This window comes from Carassius gibelio, chromosome A24, assembly GCF_023724105.1.
Source record: "Carassius gibelio isolate Cgi1373 ecotype wild population from Czech Republic chromosome A24, carGib1.2-hapl.c, whole genome shotgun sequence".
NCBI classification, from domain to species: Eukaryota; Metazoa; Chordata; class Actinopteri; order Cypriniformes; family Cyprinidae; genus Carassius; species Carassius gibelio.
Genome location: NC_068394.1, coordinates 3,727,194 through 3,746,454, shown reverse-complemented (window position 1 = coordinate 3,746,454; position 19,261 = coordinate 3,727,194). Strand labels below are relative to the sequence as shown.

At 37.3% G+C, this 19,261-nt stretch overlaps 1 protein-coding gene across 4 annotated transcripts in view; it reads right to left on the bottom strand.

Moving 5' to 3' along the window:
* Nucleotides 1-19,261, bottom strand: part of agap3 (ArfGAP with GTPase domain, ankyrin repeat and PH domain 3) — a 143,019-nt gene that overhangs the window by 24,971 nt on the left and 98,787 nt on the right. For all 4 annotated transcript variants that reach the window (XM_052542900.1, XM_052542902.1, XM_052542901.1 and 1 more), the window contains exons 12-13: nucleotides 15,517-15,669; nucleotides 3,873-4,034 (exon numbers count right to left, since the gene is read on the bottom strand). In XM_052542900.1, coding sequence (XP_052398860.1) covers nucleotides 3,873-4,034; nucleotides 15,517-15,669 — 315 coding nt within the window. The remainder of the gene's footprint in view (nucleotides 1-3,872; nucleotides 4,035-15,516; nucleotides 15,670-19,261) is intronic.

Genomic DNA, 19,261 nt, shown 5'->3' with positions numbered 1-19,261 from the left:
TATTTAAATGCATTAAATGTATTTATATTTAAATATCAGCTTTAAATATTATTTAAATAATGCAATAATTTAATTTAAATGTAATAGTAGTAATAGCTGTTTAATGAATAGAAAGATCAAAAGAATAGCATTTATTTTTATAACCATAAATGTCTCTACTATCACTTCCGATCAGTTGAATGCATCCTTGCTTAAAAACAGTAGTCGTTTCTTTAAAAAAACAAAACAAGGGTGGGACTTGATCACACCCATCAGGAATAACTATATATATATATATATATATATATATATATATATAAATAATATGTACTAAAAAATTTTGCACCAGTAACCTTTATTGAAACACTTGATAAAGTCGATTTGGTCTTTAAAGTGAGATCTACTTCTGAAACATGAATAAACAAGAAATCTAAGCAAATTAGCACGGAGAGTGAGAGCGAAGGAGAGGCAAAGGAACTGCCAACATTTGCTCAAGTGCATCCCATCTAATGGAAGCAGATGCTTCTAGTCCAAACACCCTCTGGGTCACACGCCTGCTCCAGGACCACATCTGGAGCTGCCAGTGTGACCCGATTGCTATTCTGTCAGAGCACACGGCCGCGCGGCCACAGATCCATCAAATCAGCCGCAAGGGGTTCAAATCAAGGTGTGTGTGTGTGTGTGTTTGTGTGTTGCTTTACAAACTCCAATAGGTGACAATCTTGAACCCAACACATGAGTTCTAGTACACCAAACAGGTCTGGGCCTATAGAGATGCTAGCTGGTGTCTAAAAATCACCAGGCAGCTGGGAGGAACCAGACCTGCCTGTGCCATCTGTAAATGTCAGCGGCGGCGTTTGCTCATTTTACACTTCATTAAAGGCAATATTCCTAACCTGTATTAGAGCAATCAGCACGCGCCCATTACTGACACGGGCCTGGGGGGATACGGGCCAAACACAGAGGAGGGGAGAACACACTCACCGTCTCCATCAGACACACACACACACACACACTCACGACACTTCAAACTATGAACTGAAGCTAAATGCAGACATAAACACTCCCCAACAATGATCTGATGTTCATGAATTTACAAATATATCCATGCAGTCGCATTTAGCTTCTTTAAAAGGTCTAACAGAGACACAGAGCTTTAAGGAACCAACAGCACTCGTCCAAAAACACACAATGCTTTATTTGCTGCTGTAAGTGTATTTATCAGCCTGAAGGATCAATATAAGCAATGCCATCTGGACATCATATCAGTATAAAAACTATATATTTATAGATTTCAAAGTAAAAAAAAGAAAAAGATAGGACTAAATACTTAGTTTTTAGGGAAAAGGTGAATCACGAGTCTGATGAGGCCTTCATTTGTTATTATCAGAGATCGTTCAATATTGCTTTTTTATATACTGATTATTTATATGTTCAGATAAATAATGTTCTGATAATCGATATGCAGAGCCAATTTAAATAGTTTGAAATTGTTTATTGTTTTATTTTCTGCCACAATAATAACTAAATGTTCATTAGATTACAAAAAAAAACTATTAAAATAAATTGACAAAATATTTAACATTTAAATACATGAATACATACATAATACATAATAATAATAATAATAATAATAATAATAATAATGAAATTAGATAATTAAAATGTAAAATGTATTTAAAATGTAAATAAATTGGCAGAAATAACAATAATTATTAGATTAGATGAATATATTTAATATTGAAATACATTAAAATGTGATAATAAAAAATAAAAAATTATATATATTATATATATATATATATATAAGCTTTAAATATTTTATAATTTTAAATATAATATCATAATTTTATTTAAATGTAATGCAATAATCATCATAACCACCACTAGTAATAATATCTATCATTATATTTAAATGTAATTATTTAATTAATACATTTTAATATATTTAAATGTTAAGATAATGCTTATTATTAAAAAAGTTGAGTAATTATCCAAATGTACATAATTTGTAATCCACATTTTTAAAACTACGCTATAACACATTGAGTCCAGTCTAATTTAATATTACATTTGATTTTCTTTTCTTTTAAGAAGAAAAGCAAGTGTGTAATGAGTGTGCAGCTTTATGTAAACTACACATATAAGAAAAATAGATTTGTAGAAACTGAAAGTTTCCCAAAGAAGCCCAGATTAATCAAGCAGATCTCTTACCTGTACAGGAGTGAAGAGAAAGGTATGAAAGCTCCTGTCAGTCCCTGGATCATCTTTAAAACACATCTGAGATCATAACACCGCCACACATTCAGCAGGAATGAAGGAGATGCTCCACTGAAGCTGATGTACAGGAAATAAAGACCTGTTTTCTGCTGGATTCAACTCAATCTCAGGCTCTCAACAGTTTAAATGGTCAAGGCCTGCTTGAATCAAAAGGACCGATTCAAAAGACTGAACTGATTAGCTCAAATGAATCAGCAATGCACACTTTTCCCTCTAACAATTCCTTTAGTTGTCCAAGCAGGTCTTAATTGTGGATGGTCACCTAAAACTACCAGCTGGCCGAGACCATTTCTGAATCCGCACTGTAAAAAAATCTTCCAGACACTTCCCAGAGACGTTCGCTCATGAAGCAAAGCACAACAAAGTTGCCTCACCTTCTTCAAGAGCGACAGCACATTTGATTTATGATGCTTCACAACAGCTAAAATTCGATTTCTGCCAGCATTCGCCGCTTCTGATTGCCTCGTAAATGAGATAAACTGATAGCAATTTATTCAAGGATCCAAGCGCCCCCTCCATCTCTCCCACTCCTCTGCCTTCAGCAGATACCACTTGCTCCATGTGACTGATTCTCATACTTAAACAATATGTCTGTATTCTGCATGCACTCACCAGAACAGACAAGCACGCACTAATAAAACCTTTCAGAGACTGTACAGAGGCAAAACCGACGTTCATGAAGGAAACTGCATCCGCACACACATTGAGCCGCTGCTATTCTGCCAGATGACCAAGCCAAGCTTAAGAAAATCTGAGGTTAGACCTCGTACTCTTGAGGAGCTGTCTGCGTAATGAGACCGAACGAGCGCTAAGAACGTCTTTAACTCACGCTGCAATGGGAAATGACCACGTTTGCGATCCCTTGAGCTTGTAATGTCATCCATACGCATTTTAAAACTAATAAAACAGTCACAATTATGGCGCTGGATCATTTGATGCGATTCCAACTCATGTAAAAACACAATTAAACTAAAATAAATGTTGACAGAGTCTGACTTTAGACCACATACAGACATGTATTTATCATTTAATGCTCGATTAAGGTCTTTTTGGGACTTCAAAGATGTACACTGGCTCTAGGTGGATTTATAAACTGGTTAAAAAAAACAAAAAAAAAAAAACAAAAAAAAAAAAAAAAAAAAATATATATATATATATATATATTTTAGGAAGTGTCTGCCTCTACATCATTGATGGACAGCGTCCATCTACTTGATGGATTTGGCCTATTGGCAACAAAACAGCCTGAGGGAAGTGCTTTTGTTTCCTCAATAACAACCAATTAGGAGACTGTATTTGTCATTGGGACGGGCAATGAAACCCAAGCGGTCTTCTCTGTTGCATGTGGCACAGAACAATGGATCAAATGGAAGCATTTTCTAATTCAGAAAGAGATTAATTTATTTTACTAGCCACATGCCAATTGGACATTTTTTTTGATAGCATTATATCACTAAAACAGACCTATAACTGCTGAAACAGTTATCGATGGCCAGAAACTACTGGTGTTTGTGTTGATTTGTTACCAGTGAGACAGTGAGATACAGGGGATATGGTACGTGGTAATTTTTTGTACGAATAACACAAACTGGTACAGTTTTGCGCTCCTTTACCTTCATTCCCTGCAGAAAGGCCGTCCGGTTTGGTGATGCCTGTGCTCTTTTTCCGTCTGTGTTTCTTGCGGTTGGCGTGAGGTGATGGTGGAGGCTCAAGTTTGGGACTGGTGGCGCTGCTCATGCCAGGGGCGGAGCTGAGAGGATCTGCCATCCCATTGGCTGAAGGAAGAAAAACAGACATGAAGTTAAACCAATAGGGAACCTGATAACCTGAAATCCTTACAGTCGAATGAGTCAAATTCTACAAACATTTTTGCTACTTTCTTTTCTAAGATTTCTTATTTTATTGAACTTTATATAAACTAGGTATTTTAGTGCCTTGGTTACCCACTTCTACCACATTTTACAGAACAAGTGAAGATCCACAGCCACTCAGGCCACACCTCCGTTTCACCTCTATTAGCCTGACGAGAAGGGGACGTGCACGCGAGTAACAAATGATGATTTGCTGTTGCCCGAGGACCAACGCTGTAATGGGAGACGCCACCCGAGCACAAGAGAGGTTTGATTGGGTGTAAGGTGATTTTATAGAAGTGATATTAACCTGCTGCTCCACGCTAGTGTGTTTCTGTGACACGGTAAGAAAAGGGGGTTGGCCAGTAGGGAAGCCACGGCCATCTTTCTGAGCTTCATGACACTTCGACATCATTTTTGGGCGCCCTCGGGACACTATTAGCCACAACCCCCCGACCAGCCCAGGGGCAGAAGGGCCTGGCAGAGTGGACCCCTTATAGTTAGCGAAGAGCCCTCAGAAACACACATGTGGGAAGCCTCCTCCATTGTCTAGGCATCAAAAACTCATTGTAGTGTTGCAAACTCCATTCATCTCTAAAGGCCTGGGGTGTATAAGAGTCTGAGCGCGTGCAAATGTGTGTGTGTGTGTGTGTGCGACGCGCTAGGGGTTTGGGAGTGTCTGAAACCCACGGAGCCAAATAACGCATATTCTAATGGCACCAACAACCATTAGCCTGTGTAGAACATTAGGCGTAATTTGGGGGTTTACCTTGAGGGATCGCGAGGCTAGAGTGCTCTTTAAAGAGAGAGAGATGGAGAACACGCAGGGGGTACAGGAGGATAAACGACAGCCACCCGATCCGCTGTAGGCACCGAGGACTTTAGCGTGTAGCTAATGCTACCTTTAAGACTTCGGTTTCCCTCCGTACGGTGACTGTTTCATTTGGTGAACCGATGCGATTTGTTGTTTCATTGATAAGATGCAGTTAATAATTATGATTGAGGCGTTTAATAAGAACAGCTTGGTAATGAATAAATGATGAAGTGGAGGATTACTCAAATGCACTGTGGGATTTGAGTTTAATTACACATGGCAAGAAACAAATTAGAGGGTTTAACAATTAGCCTCGTTACACAATTACAATAATTCTCAATCAATATTGTTGCTTTATCTTTATCAAAGACGCGCAAGAAAGATTTGTTCTCATTATAATGTCACTGGTTTCTGGATATGACATTAATTAATAATTTTTTTTATTTTTTATCAAGTGTCAAGATTATAGGTTTAAAAGTATACATTTATATTTTAATTCATATGGGAAATTGTAGTTATTAAAGCCCTTAAAAATATTTACTTTTCACATTAGTTAATTGTAAATGATTAACTATTGAATTTTAAGTAAATATAAATACACTTTCTTACAAAACACACACACAAACAAATATATATAATCATATAAAATGCATTAAATATACAATTATATCATTCTAATAAAATAATATAACAAAATTGTTGGTTGTAACTTTGGTACTAACTTGACAAAAAATTATTAAATCAAATATACTACCAATAATAATTTTATAGTATTTTGTTTTATTATATTTAAAAAAAATCAATAATAAATAAAATATTTTTATGTATCATTTATTACTTTTTTAGTGTGTGTGTGTGTGTCTAATTACTAGGGCTGTAGTACTCGAGTCCGGTCTTGGACTCGAGTCCGGACTCGAGACATTTTTCTGTCGTCTTGGACTTGTCTCGGACTCGTTGAATTTGCACTCGGACTTGTCTCGGACTTGGCCATTGGACTCGCCAAGTCTTCTAGTTGGTCTCGACCGAGTCCAGCAAAAAAATAAAATAAAAAATTTCTCCTTCAAAACAAAACCACATTTGCATGATGTCGCGACTGAAAACGTGTGGAAAACGCTAGGCGCGCCGCTCTCCTTATTTCCAAAGCACTCTGTAGCCTGCGCTTGCGCTCCAGTGGCGTCTGCTGTTGCTGGGCAACCATGACCCGCTCTCCATGATGACGCAGAAGTTTCAGCAAAGAATAAATGGAATTCCAGCACTTAAAATCACTTGCAGTAGCTCTGCTAATAGATTCATTTAAAAAATGGCTATCCTTGTACAACTATGATAATCTGTTTCTCCATCTTGCCTTAGCTTTCAGTATTGTTCCGGGAAAGGATGTGCATGACCAATGGTGCACTTACTGCGACCTGAAAAGTTTAGATGTTTCTAATTTAATTTTCTACCTGTTAGATTGTGTTTTATTTACGTCTACACCTAGATAGCCTTTTTTTTATCAATAAACGCGTATTAATGTATAGCCTTATGCAACAATTACATATGCAAATTTTAAAAACTTTATATATGACATTACATATTTAAATTGTCATGTAACAGTCAGTATTTGTATCTGTAACAATCACAAAATTTTTCCTATCTGCATTCGGATACAACATCGTACAGTTACTTGATAAGACTGTTATGACTTTTTATATATTTTTTCGTAGTTATCACTGAACAAGTATGTCGTGTTAAACTGAAATAATTATTAATTTCTAAAATAATATTTATCATGCAAGCAGAGAGATGTCATGACAAACGTTTAGTGATCATTTGAACACGACTGAATTCATTCGATGCACACATTTTCCTTACAGAACACTTTGAGCGAGTCTTAATGTTAATGAACTTCAGTAAACAAATATGTGTGTGTGCCGCGCAAACCAGCAAAAGGTAAAGATGCAAACATGTAGGACAAGTAGACAATGTATCCGTATCGAAGCTGATTATTAGCCTACTGTTGAGAGAGAACTGATTTGGTTTTTGAGAGACTGAGACGCGCAGCGCGGCTGTTTGATTGGTGAGCGCGCTGTGCTTCGTATCATGGTAGCCTAAGCTTTCAATATTTGCCTTTTAAATATATACAAATAATATAACGTGTAGCTATGATGTATTATTATAGGTAAAATTACTCTTGCAACGCTCTGATTTCTGAGAGATAAACAGAGAGGCGACAACAATGCGGTGTTTGATTTGTGCTCTTTTCACTCATAAAGTTTACATTCATTCACTTCTGGCGCTGATGCCCTGGCTCACCTGTTATCTAGCAAACACCAGACTGTGTCAGCTTTAGCCGAGTATTCAGGCAGAATTATTCCTTGAGCGTTATTCGTTTTTTAAGCCATTATCCGTGCCATTCCGAATAAGGCATTCGGCTTCAGGCACAACCCTAATTATTACATATTTTATTTTTACATGCAACATAGATAAGGTCATATAGTAGTAACAACTCCACGCAATATTGTAATTCTAAAATTCACGTCGTACTTGCAAACACTTTGTATGCATTATGGTTAATGCATGCTGGAGTAGTCGATTGTTTCCGACAGAGCTCGACTAGTCTATGCAAGCACTAGCACAGTATGACAAAAATTTCGCTGTATTTATGTGCGCATGGCCAGTAGAGCCAAACGTATCCATTCTAGCCTTGCTGCGCGCATTTGTAATATCCCGAGCTTTGCGTGTGTCTGTGCACTGTGCCAATTAGGCATAGTCATATACATTTTTGACCACAGATATAATGTCAACAAAAAATAAAGTACATAAAAAATTTTTGACCTTACAGTTCCAAACTTTGTTTGTTTATCCAAGTTTAGCTCCCAGGGTCGGACTGGGGGTAAAACCTGTACTCATTAGCAAGGCCCCAAAGGAAGAGAGGGCCCTTGAAAAGTATGAATCATCTGAAATATATATTTTTTACCTGGATATTTTCATGGGTGGGGGCCATGGGGGCCCATCAGGACTGCCTATGCATAGGGCCCGGGATCTTGTTTAACGCCCCTGTTAGCTTTAACCCTAATTATACACACTTGAACCTAATCAAGCTCTTACTAGACACACTAATCTTCCAGGTGTTTTAAGGCCAGTTGGAGCTAAACTTTTCAGGACATTGGCCATCCAGGATGTAGTTTGGAGACCCCTGTCCTACAGAGTTGTTACTTTGCACATGCTTTTTGATCATTACAAATAATAATGTAAAATGATTTTCTTAGAATAGGAGATATGCTGTCTCTCGCATCACAAACATTATCAGTAGTTAAGTATGTGGTCTTGAAGAGGACCCTTTTTTCTTTCATTTGGACTCGGTCTTGGACTTGGACTCGAAACTTTTGGACTTGGACTTGACTTGGACTCGAACCTCTTTGGACTCGGTCTTGACTCGGTCTCGACTAGTCCTGGACTTGGACTTGACTTGGACTCGACAAAGCCGGACTTGACTACAGCTCTACTAATTACATTCATAAATGTATACATAATAATATTATTAAATTTATTTAAAAAAATGATGTGTAAATGTTAAAACAATATAACTATTGTTCATAGTAACTAAATGATTTAAAATTGATTATACATTATTAGACATCATATAATATTAAACAAAACCTCAATGGTGCTCTAGCACAGAACCAGCACTTAAGGCCCCATTCTTTTCCCAAGATCACCGTGTTTACCGTGAGAACCGTTTAAGTGCTACAAAGCAGATATAGTGATATGAGCTCGCTGGAAACACGGCAGGTTGGCAGTTGATGCTTCATCACTGACTCTGTGTTCACCAGTGATATTCATGACTTTAAGAGTCTGCCCTCCCTCCCTCATATGAATGGCGGAGCGGCGCTCCCAGCTGCCACACACGTTGTGGCAGGGACGCAAACGTCTGTTTCAATTTCTACACTCCTCTTCCCAACAGCCCCCCTGGGACCAATCATTAGCTACAGCAGACAGCTGGGGGTACAGGGCTTCTGAGAAAACGGTTCACACACTACACACATGCAGAAGCCCTCGCACATACAAACACACAAACACACACACACACTCTCAGTGATGAGCGCCCATCTCCGGCTGTGACAGCAGTGGCATTGTGTGTCTAGGTTGAGGTTAACAGTGAAGGGCTGCCCTTGTCCCTCACACCAGACCTCAGATCAACCATCTGAACGTCTGTTTACCCAATCAACACTAAACCAAAAAGTACCATGGTAGAGCGATGACAATAGACTGATAGCTAGTTACATATGGCATGGTGCTCTGAGTTATACCATAGATCTGAATAAAACTGATTATTATGGTACTTTGATCATTTTCATTTGAACTAATATTTTATTTTCTCTATTATAGTTTAGATGTAGATACTGTGATCCATTGATCTGAATCTTTTCTGTATCTCATGCCTAAGGGATATGTATCTTAGACTCTTTCATTATTTTGTTTCCCCCTACTTCTATATATTTGATTAGATCATAAAGTTGTTCCCTTTTTGGACCTCAAGTTTGTTAGTGTATGCTTTATGTATAATAATATAATAAAAATGTATTATATACATACAGTATAGTATCGTATAGAGACTTACGACCAGTAAATGTATTATATATATTATTATTATTGCTATTGTAGAAAAAAATAAATGTATATTTTAATATTTCATTTGATATAATATGATTTTAAAATAATACACATGCACATGCATTTGTGAACATCATTCTGACTTAGATTTTTGCTAATAATAAATTGCTTTTCACCAAAATATATGAAAAGTTTTCTAATACATATGCTTGGTGTGAAATTATTACAAACATATTTTAAAATGTAATACAATGTGAATAAAACACTTTCTTTGAAAAGAATTAACACTTATTTTCATTAAATGTGATTAAATTGGTGAAAACGGGATACATTTTATGTAAAAATGTAACAATATTGATATATTTATTATTTAACAATTTGTTCTTCAAGATACAGTCTATGAAATCTATGACAAACGAATAAGCAAAAGTTAACTTGTATTAAGACACAGTCATTAAGAACAATTCTTAATATCTTAGGCAGTTTTGCTAAAGGTTAATTTATTTTAGCTGGAAAAAAAGCCAAAAAAGTCTCTCTTGAAACTTAAGAAGTTTGAGGTGAGGTAAGTTGAAGAAAGCAAGGGACGTGAATGCATTTACAGCGTAATCTGGGTTTATCTGGAACGGCTCTTCAGGTAGCAGCAGGAAATAAGGTGGTCAGCTAACCTGTGATTAGCAAGCGTTAGCGTCCCCACAGGAAACGGCACTTAACACCGCGGTTCTGGAGACGAGGGCTGTGGTTGAGCATGGGAAGATTGGAGGGTGTGAACAAAAGAACATAGCTCTCCTTTTCTTTCTCCAGTTGTACGTGTGGAGAAAGTGTGATTTCTCGCAGTAGCTAATTCGAGAGCATGGACGGTAATTTTGCGAGGAAGACGGTGACGCCCCCCTCCCTCCACTCCTACCCCTTGACACGGCAGCCTTGTGAGCAACCCCCATCCGTAATCAATGCCAATAGCTGCAATTAATGCTGGAAAAAGTGTGCAGAACACAATCACTACTTCCTTCTTATTATTGTCAATTAGAGAGCGCTAATCAAGGCATGGGCAGCACACGCCGCTGCTCTCTCCAAACGAAATGTCAAACTTCATTACAGCCAAGAGCGAGAATCAAACTCCCTGCACTCGCTGCCTACTCGAGCTCAGCAGGGGAGAAGTCTTCTCCGCCCCGAACTATGGCAGATTGCAGATTAGCGCCAAACCGCTAGACTACCTCAGCTGTTGCACGCTAATCTACAGGCTAACTGAATGTAGCCTCATCACGTTTTATTGTGATAATTCCATTAATATGAGGATTCAATGCATAAAATGATCAGCAGAGAGAAAATCTACAGGAAACTGCATAGCAACAAGCTATCAGCTATCAGAATAAATATGTAAATACAGATTCTATCCATGAAATAATCAGAAAGTCACCTTGCACTTACTCATGCAACTCCTTAGCAAACGCTTAGAACACACGAGCAACTACATAGTAACATGCTATCAACTAATTTAAACAAATGCACAAATGAGGATGATATGCCTACAATGATCAACGGAGTAAGACAACTACCTAGCAAAAACCCGGAACACCTTAGCAATGCCCTAGCAACCAGCTTTAACACCCTAGCAACCACATTTTCAAAAACTGTAAAAACCGAAACATTATACTAATAATAATAATAAAAAAATCCTTTTATAAAACCGTACAAAAAAAAAATTAGCAAAGCACACTTAAGAGATATTTTCAACCTTCTGAGAATACAATTCTAACACACACACACACACACACGTTTGTTTTTGTGGAAAGTGGGGACTTCCCATAGGTGCAATGTTTTTTATACTGTACAAACTGTATATTCTATGGCCCTACACCTAACCCTAACCCTCACAGGAAACTTTGTGCATTTTTACTTTCTCAAAAAAAATAATTCTGTATGATTTATAAGCGTTTTGAAAAATGGGGACATGGGTTATGTCCTCATAAGTCACCCTCTCCTTGTAATACCTGTGTCATACCCATGTCATAATACACACACACACACACACACAGGGATGTGTAGCACAGCTATAACTAAGAGTGCAGATTTAATCAGAAGAATCAGTATTCAGAAGCTGTAGCTTATCCAGAGCAGAGAACAACACTCACATCATATGGAAATAGTGCCTGTTTGAGAACATTATCCATCTACCGCTGCTCATCACAACAGTCCTGGTCTGCTGGCTGACCTTCAACCCTTGACAATGATAATGGCATGACCGCGGCCTGCTTAAGATCTATTTTACTAAATAGGCATCAAAGGTAAATTTGCCTAAAACATTCTTGATGATACTCAGATACATGTTGTTCCAACCCTGCATGACTTTCAATCAGTGAGGTGTAATAATGTTTTGTACTGTATGGATAAAAACCTCTTTTGTATCCTCTTTTGGTTCAAAAGTTTGGGGTCAGAAAGATTTTGTTTTGAAAGAAATTAATACTTGTGTTCAGCAAGGTTGCATTAGATTGATCAAAAATAACATTTACAAAGAATCCTGAAAACAAAAAATGTATCAGTTCCCATTAAATATTAAGCAGCACAACTGTTTTCAACTTTGATAAGAATCAGAAATGTTTCTTGAGCAGTAGATCAGCATACTACAATGCATCACAGGAATAAATGTAATTATAAACTATATTAAAATAGAAAAGGGTTAACTACATGTGATTTTTCATACTGTAAATTTACAATTTTCTGATTCTGAATCTGATTCACTTAAATTTTAAATTGATTTCTTTTTTATTGTGTGTGTGTTTTATTCTTAATTTATTTACACAAAATAGCACAGAATCAAACATTTATTGTTTATTGGCGATAACATGAACAATTATTATCTGATTATGACTGACATCAAAATAAGTAGTTAAATAGTAATGACACCCGACTTACTAGTCAGTTGTTGGAAAACTAGTTCAGCATGCACACATCCATCCCTACTCCACATGAACAGAAAGAAAACCTGCAATCTTCTACACAACAAATGAGGTTTTCTCAAGGTGTGCACTTTCCCAAGATCTCTCATATAAGACTCTATTATCTCCATTATGACCTGTAAAGCTATAATACTATCAGTAAACGCAAGAACCGAGAGGCTGATGGGTAACAGGTCATAGAGAAAATGAACCCACCAAATCCTGATACAGCTTAAAGTCAGAGTATGTGTGCTTGTGTGTGACAATAACTATTTTACACCAAGGCCTAATGAAGTGCTTTGTCACACACACACACACATATATACACACATATATATGCAGCTCATTCCACGGCTATGGCCGCTTTGAGTAATTCTGCTTTAGGATGTGGAGCTGATGGGTGTAGACAGGGGGCCAATGGCGGAGTGGGGCTGAAATTGATTGTTCGACAAGCGGAGACGAGCAGAGTAGGGCGAGTATTGCGCGGCATTGTGTTCTGTCTGCGACACCGCGGGGCCACACGACGGGGCCTCCATTTTGCTCATAAAGAGCGCTCTTTAAACTAGCGGGGCCCCTGGGACCCTAACAGAAGGAGGGGGGGAGGAGAGAAAGAGAGAGAGAGAGGGCGAGAGACAAAAACGGAGAGGGCGATAGAGCGAGGGCGGGGGGAAACAGAGCAGCCGCTAATGAGAACGACGAGTGCGCAAACATGCATGGAAATGACTGTTATTCTGTTGATGTGCATTTAAGTGCTTTTTTACTGCCAGCCGACAAAGAGAGGGAAATAACCAGTGATGAATGTTGTCCCCGTAAAGCATTCATTTTCCAACGCGGGAGGGGAAAAAAAAGTAGTAGTGAAGACGGGAGGGAAAAATGTGCGGCGTTGTTACGCCCGGCAAATATATTATTTGACTTCACTCAAGTGCACTGACAGGATGGAGAGAGAGAGAGAGAGAGAGAGGGGAGAAGTGGAGAGACTATTTGCATTTGTTGGCAGGACTAGAGTTGCCATTAAAAAGCCGCAATTACCGAATTATCCTGATTAGTGATTGGCTTGTTAACAGCACAACCACTGCTACAAGCAATAAACAAAATGTCATAGTCTCTAGAGGAACTATTAGATCAATGGTAAAATCATAATAGGGTAATATCTTTAACAGATTAGCAACCTTCAGTTCATCGCAAACAAAGAGCAGTTGCTGAATTATCCTAAATGGTTTAATGTTGCGATAAAATTAAATTCTATTCAAATTTATTTGTATAGCGCTTTTCACAATACACATTGTTTCAAAGCAGCTTTACAGAAAATGCATGCGTCTACATTACAAAGCAGAAATGAATCAAGCAACGTTCATTTCACAAATGAACAGTTCAAGATAATAGAACCATGGAAGTAGTGACAGATCTTTTATTCCTTATTGTGGATATGTTTATTCTATATTTCATCATAAGTTAATCGGAGTTGAATTATTGGGAAAAAAATTGAATTTTGAAATATTATTTCAATTTAAAATAACTTTTTTTAAATGTCAGCCCGTGAAATCGACAATACACGATAATATCGTGCATGGGTGGTGCAAGAGAGAGACTCTTTGTTTTTGTAATAGCAGTATTATTTGGTGTTTTAAACCACACAGGTGCACGAGAGAGAGCCTATGGAATCACAAATAATTGAAAAAATATATTTTAAAACATACTGATAAACTAACGTTAAATATAAAAATACTGTATTTAAAACATCTAGTTCATATATAGTCTGACGTAACTGTCATATGGCGTGTCCTGCGACAAATTTGCCGCATCTGTGCTCGGAAGTTAACAGTCTAATTGTTCTGCAAAATCAGTCAGCGGTGAAAATCAATAGTAAATATAATTTAAAGTCCAGCAGTTTAACACTAAGATTGGGCATAAACGAACACGTTAAATATAAAGTATTTAAAACAGGTTACTTCATATATTATGAGTAAAGTTAAATTGAACTGAAGCAGCAGTCATACAGCGATCCGGACCGTGCGCCTCATGATGAGACCGACGCACCGCCACAGAAACATGAGAGAGATGCATTAAAACACAACTGTGGCATTAAACTCAGTCAGTGAGGGCTAGTTAAAATACTGCACATATACAGGCCATTCAGATTACTTGTTAAAGTGCAATTAAATCCCTTATATCTGCAGACGATGTACGTCTATTTGAGGATGGAGACTTTGTAACGGCTGAAACTATGTTTTTTGCATGAATTACATTATAGTCCGGAGTGCATGAAAATAATAACAAGGTGGCAGAGCAAACTTATCATCCACAGTGGTTCTCACGTAGTCCTTCTACATCACCACATAGTGTGCGTTATAAGTTAAGTGATCAGTCTTTAAGAAAAGGACTACATGAGATCCACCATGGATAAGTTCGCTCTGCCGCCTTGTTATTATTTCGTCTTTACTTTATTGGTAACGCCAAGAAAGAGTTAATCTCTCATGTTTGAGAAGTGCGCGTTGTCGTGTACCAGCCATTAAATGTGTGGGACACCAACTCCTCATTTTCTATCTCTTTCATCTCATGAATTTAACAAGTTATCCAAGTCAAAGTGGACAACTTCAGTTACTATAGGCTCTAATCCTCCTGCGCTCGGTGTGTGTGTGTGTGTGTGAAATGCGGTGCTGAAGTGAAATAGTTGGGCAGTTTGATAGCCGAATTATAATAAGCCGCCTAATAAAAATAAAAACAATAGTTATTATTATTATAATCTAATACATTAATATGAAAATTAGCCTAATATCATCTTGATTATTGACAGAGACATCTGCTTACATCGATATCTCTGACTATCGTCGATACACGATACTAGTGTCTATCGGCACAACCCTATGAGGAAGTGATGGCAAAATTTGAAAGTTTTCTCTCTTCTGACCAATGTAATCAATCTCAATATCAATTAATTTATATAAAAGTTTACACAACTACAATATAATGGCTTAGGCTTCTGAGAACCCAGAAAATGTGAAAAGGGTCCATAAGATATGAAAAAGAAAAATGTCAGTTTTAGAAGTTTCTTGGCTTTTCCTCTGACCTGCGGTGGTGCTGATAACAGCCTCACTCCACTGTTCTGCGCTGGACACGGAGAACGAGCGCTGGTGCATTCCCTCTTTACTAGCTCCCAAAGCCACACCGGCCGCCGAACCCCCGGACTGCAGGGAACTGCTGCTGTTCGAGTGAGGAGTGCCTGCCAGATGAGAGGAGAAGCAGAGATTCAGTTAAATGTTCAAATCACATTTCACAGACATTTGTGTTCATATAAGTGCCTTAAGTGTGCATAGTGGTACCTTAAATGCACATATTTGCATCAAAGGAATATATAGTACATTCAGAAAAAGGTACAAAAACTGTCATTGGGGCAGTACACTATGAAAAGTTACCAATATGCACCCTTTAAGGGTAAACAAGCTACAAAAGTGTACTTTTTGAAAAGGTACCATGTCCTACTGACAGCTTTTGTACCTTCTTATTTCTAAAAGTTGTCACACCTTAAAAAGATGCATATAAGTCCCTAAAGTGTATATAGTAGTACCTACATGGTACTTAATAGCACCTTTTAGACTTTTGTTTTTTATGTGCACAGCACAATGCAGCTTTGTCCTAATGTTTTTCACATGTAATCCATTCTCGTGATTATCTTTATCAATAAAAGTTGCAATATAAAACAAGTATTGCAGCAGCTCAAACAGTAGAGCATGGCGCTAGCAATGCAAAGGTCATGGGTTTGATTCCTAGAGAATGCATGAACTGATAAAATGTATGCTTGAATACAATGCAAGTCACTTTGAGATAGATGCACGTTAAATTAAATTAAATTAAAATTAAATGCATTTAGCAGATGCTTTTATCCAAAGTAACTCACAGTGCATTCAGGCTATCAATTTTTACCTATCATGTGTTCCTGATGTGTGTTGACTGACTACGCTTTATAAATTTAATATTAAGCATTCATTTGTATTAAATTTTTACAACGAAGACTACATAAAAACTTAGTTTCATAGCTCTCTTTATACTATTGCATTTACTTGTTTTTTAGTTTTTTTAAACTTTGCATTGAAGAAAAGTAGATTTTTGTTTTTATATGCTGTCAATTTTGTCTCTTAGCAGAAAAAAAATCGGAATCTGCAAAAATCGGTATCGGCAGATCACACTAACAAAAAAAAAACAAAAAAACGGAAATTGGAATCAGACAAGAAAATTGCAATCAGTGCATCTCTAAACTATGTAACATTTGAGTTATTACTAAAACCTGAAACAAACAGCAAACAATCTCAGAAAATACAGGAAAGATATTTCGTATCTCATCACCGCGTTTGTCTCTTTTTGTTACATGAGCAGTCAGCTCCTCTCTCCATCTCTCTACTCTGCTCCCTCTGCGTTTCTGCCACTAATTAGCCCTTAATTAACAAGATACACTCGGAACGGTAATTAGCTCTCCCCCACTCTCTGCCTGACACATCCATCTCTCCCGGCGGTGGCGGCTGTGCTGATGGGCTTCCCTGACTTCAATCAGCGGATGCCCCGCGTTGGGTGCCACTTCAGCGGCCTTACCATGTCGCATGGGGTCCTTTCCTCCTGTTCCCCCAAAACAGGCTCCCTGCTTGATAGAGACATGTCTAATATTTAAATCTCATCATTCGAGGCTCAAGGTCAGGTTTTGATGGATACCTACATAATTATTTTTTTCTTGCCTGTTTTTTCTTTAAGATTCAACATTGTTTGCGCCTGGTTCATTTTCAAATTTGTCTTACATTGCCGTTAGCCTATTCTTACTAAAATTAAAAAAAAAGAGCACATTACTAAAATTACATGCTGTTTATATGCTTCAGCTGCTCCAGAGGCTTTAAAGAAACAGTAGATATATCCTTTTGTCTGTGCTATGAACTTAAAGGTGGCATCAGAATGATTTCTTAATTGTTTACGTAAACTGAATCACAAAAATATAAATCCATTTAAAAGTTTAACCCACATGCATGTCAACAAAAACTTGAAAAGCACACAGAAAACACTGATATTTTATTTACTAGGCTCTAATGTATTTCACAGTGGGACTAAACTTTTCTCTGTTGTTTTTCGCTTTATGCAATTTTTCTCCGACACGTTTCCTTCGCTCCCCTCCCTCCGCAGCGCTGATTTGGAGCATGCTAATTTAGCAAGTACTCCACAGCGTGAGCTTGAAGCTCTATCGCTCTCTCCCTGCAAGAGACGCCCTTCCCCTATGGGGATCGCAAGATTAATATTCTCGCACCCAACAAGATAATTAGTGATACTAATTAGACATGATTATGTGAATTTGATACACTTATTACTCTTGCTAATGGTTAGGATGCATTAGGCTAACAAGAGTCTGTTCTTCGCAGTTTACTTTAGCGTCTGGCAAAATAGCGCCTTGACACAATCAGGAGTAATTCGCGAGTAATTGAAAGAATAGAGGGTTATTCTTATATTTGTCTGTTCTGAGACATGTAATCACCACAGTATTATTGAAGAGAAGATTTGATTAATTCTGTCATAATATTGCCCCGACAAGATCCTTCACCAATGAATTAAATAAGACGCCACTGTTACTCGGATCAATGCCGTACAATATTGGCATCCTGCAGAAGCGGTAATTATTGTTTCAGAGCAAATTGCTTATGATCCGTGTGTTCATAAACCTATTGGAGTATCAACAATATTCCTTTAATGCTCATAAAAACCTGCGGCAATGTACTTAAATAACCCACTAACTGATGATGAAGACACTGCAGTCTAAAATATGGATATGCAATAAACAAAATGTAAATACATTTTATTAAGTATACTGTATACAGTATAATATAGTATAATATTATAATTCTATTAGATGTATTATAAATTTTTAAATAATTGTACATAATATATAATATGTAAAGAAATATATATATACAATGCTGAATATATTTTATTTCTTTACATATACAAGAAAATGCTAAAATACATTTTTTTACATTTTATATAAATAAATAAATATATAAATACACTAAACTAGTTCTATAAGGCAAATAGATGCCTTAAAAAATTGGACAACTGTCAATTAAATAAAGAAGAGCTAGAATCATTGCACATCTCAAATAGCAAAAAAAAAAGTCATCTGAAGTCTATTAGCGGCTCCGTCAGAAAATCTTTGTCATGTTTGATGAAAAGTAATTCAGATCTAAGGTGGACATGTCCAAAAGCCGAGTAAACTAAACGACAGTCCAATATTCCCTTGCTCCAAAACAACTCCTTAAGGACATACTGTCACACTCTTGTTATTTATGATTTTATTTTGTCTCTCTGTCTTGGCTGATCTGAAAAAAAAGAGACAAAATATGCCCCTAACCATGCCTCATCTCCATCAAGAATTCAACAATCATCACTAATTGTCAAATTTGATGCTAATGATTGATGAATTAAACATGTCTCCATCAATTAGTCCCCAGAGAACAATTCTGCATAATAGAGGAGATAATGCAATTACAATGTGGAGAAAATCAGAGGAGAGTGCAGAGCAAAGATCTCCTGCTACTTCACACACACAGAGCTAGAGGTGACCACGAGGGGCAAATTCTTACAAATATACAGTCAAAAGAGTTTAAAGTCTCTGGGATGTTTACAAAACGCTGTTTGTTTGAGTGGTTGTGACTGAATGGGAGGTAGGAGTGTGTGGAAAACCTGTTTGGAAAAAACCATTAGCACAATAAATTGCAGACTTGCAACCACCAAGAACAACCTATAAAACCACAAAGCAACAACCTGACAACCAAACAAACATGGAA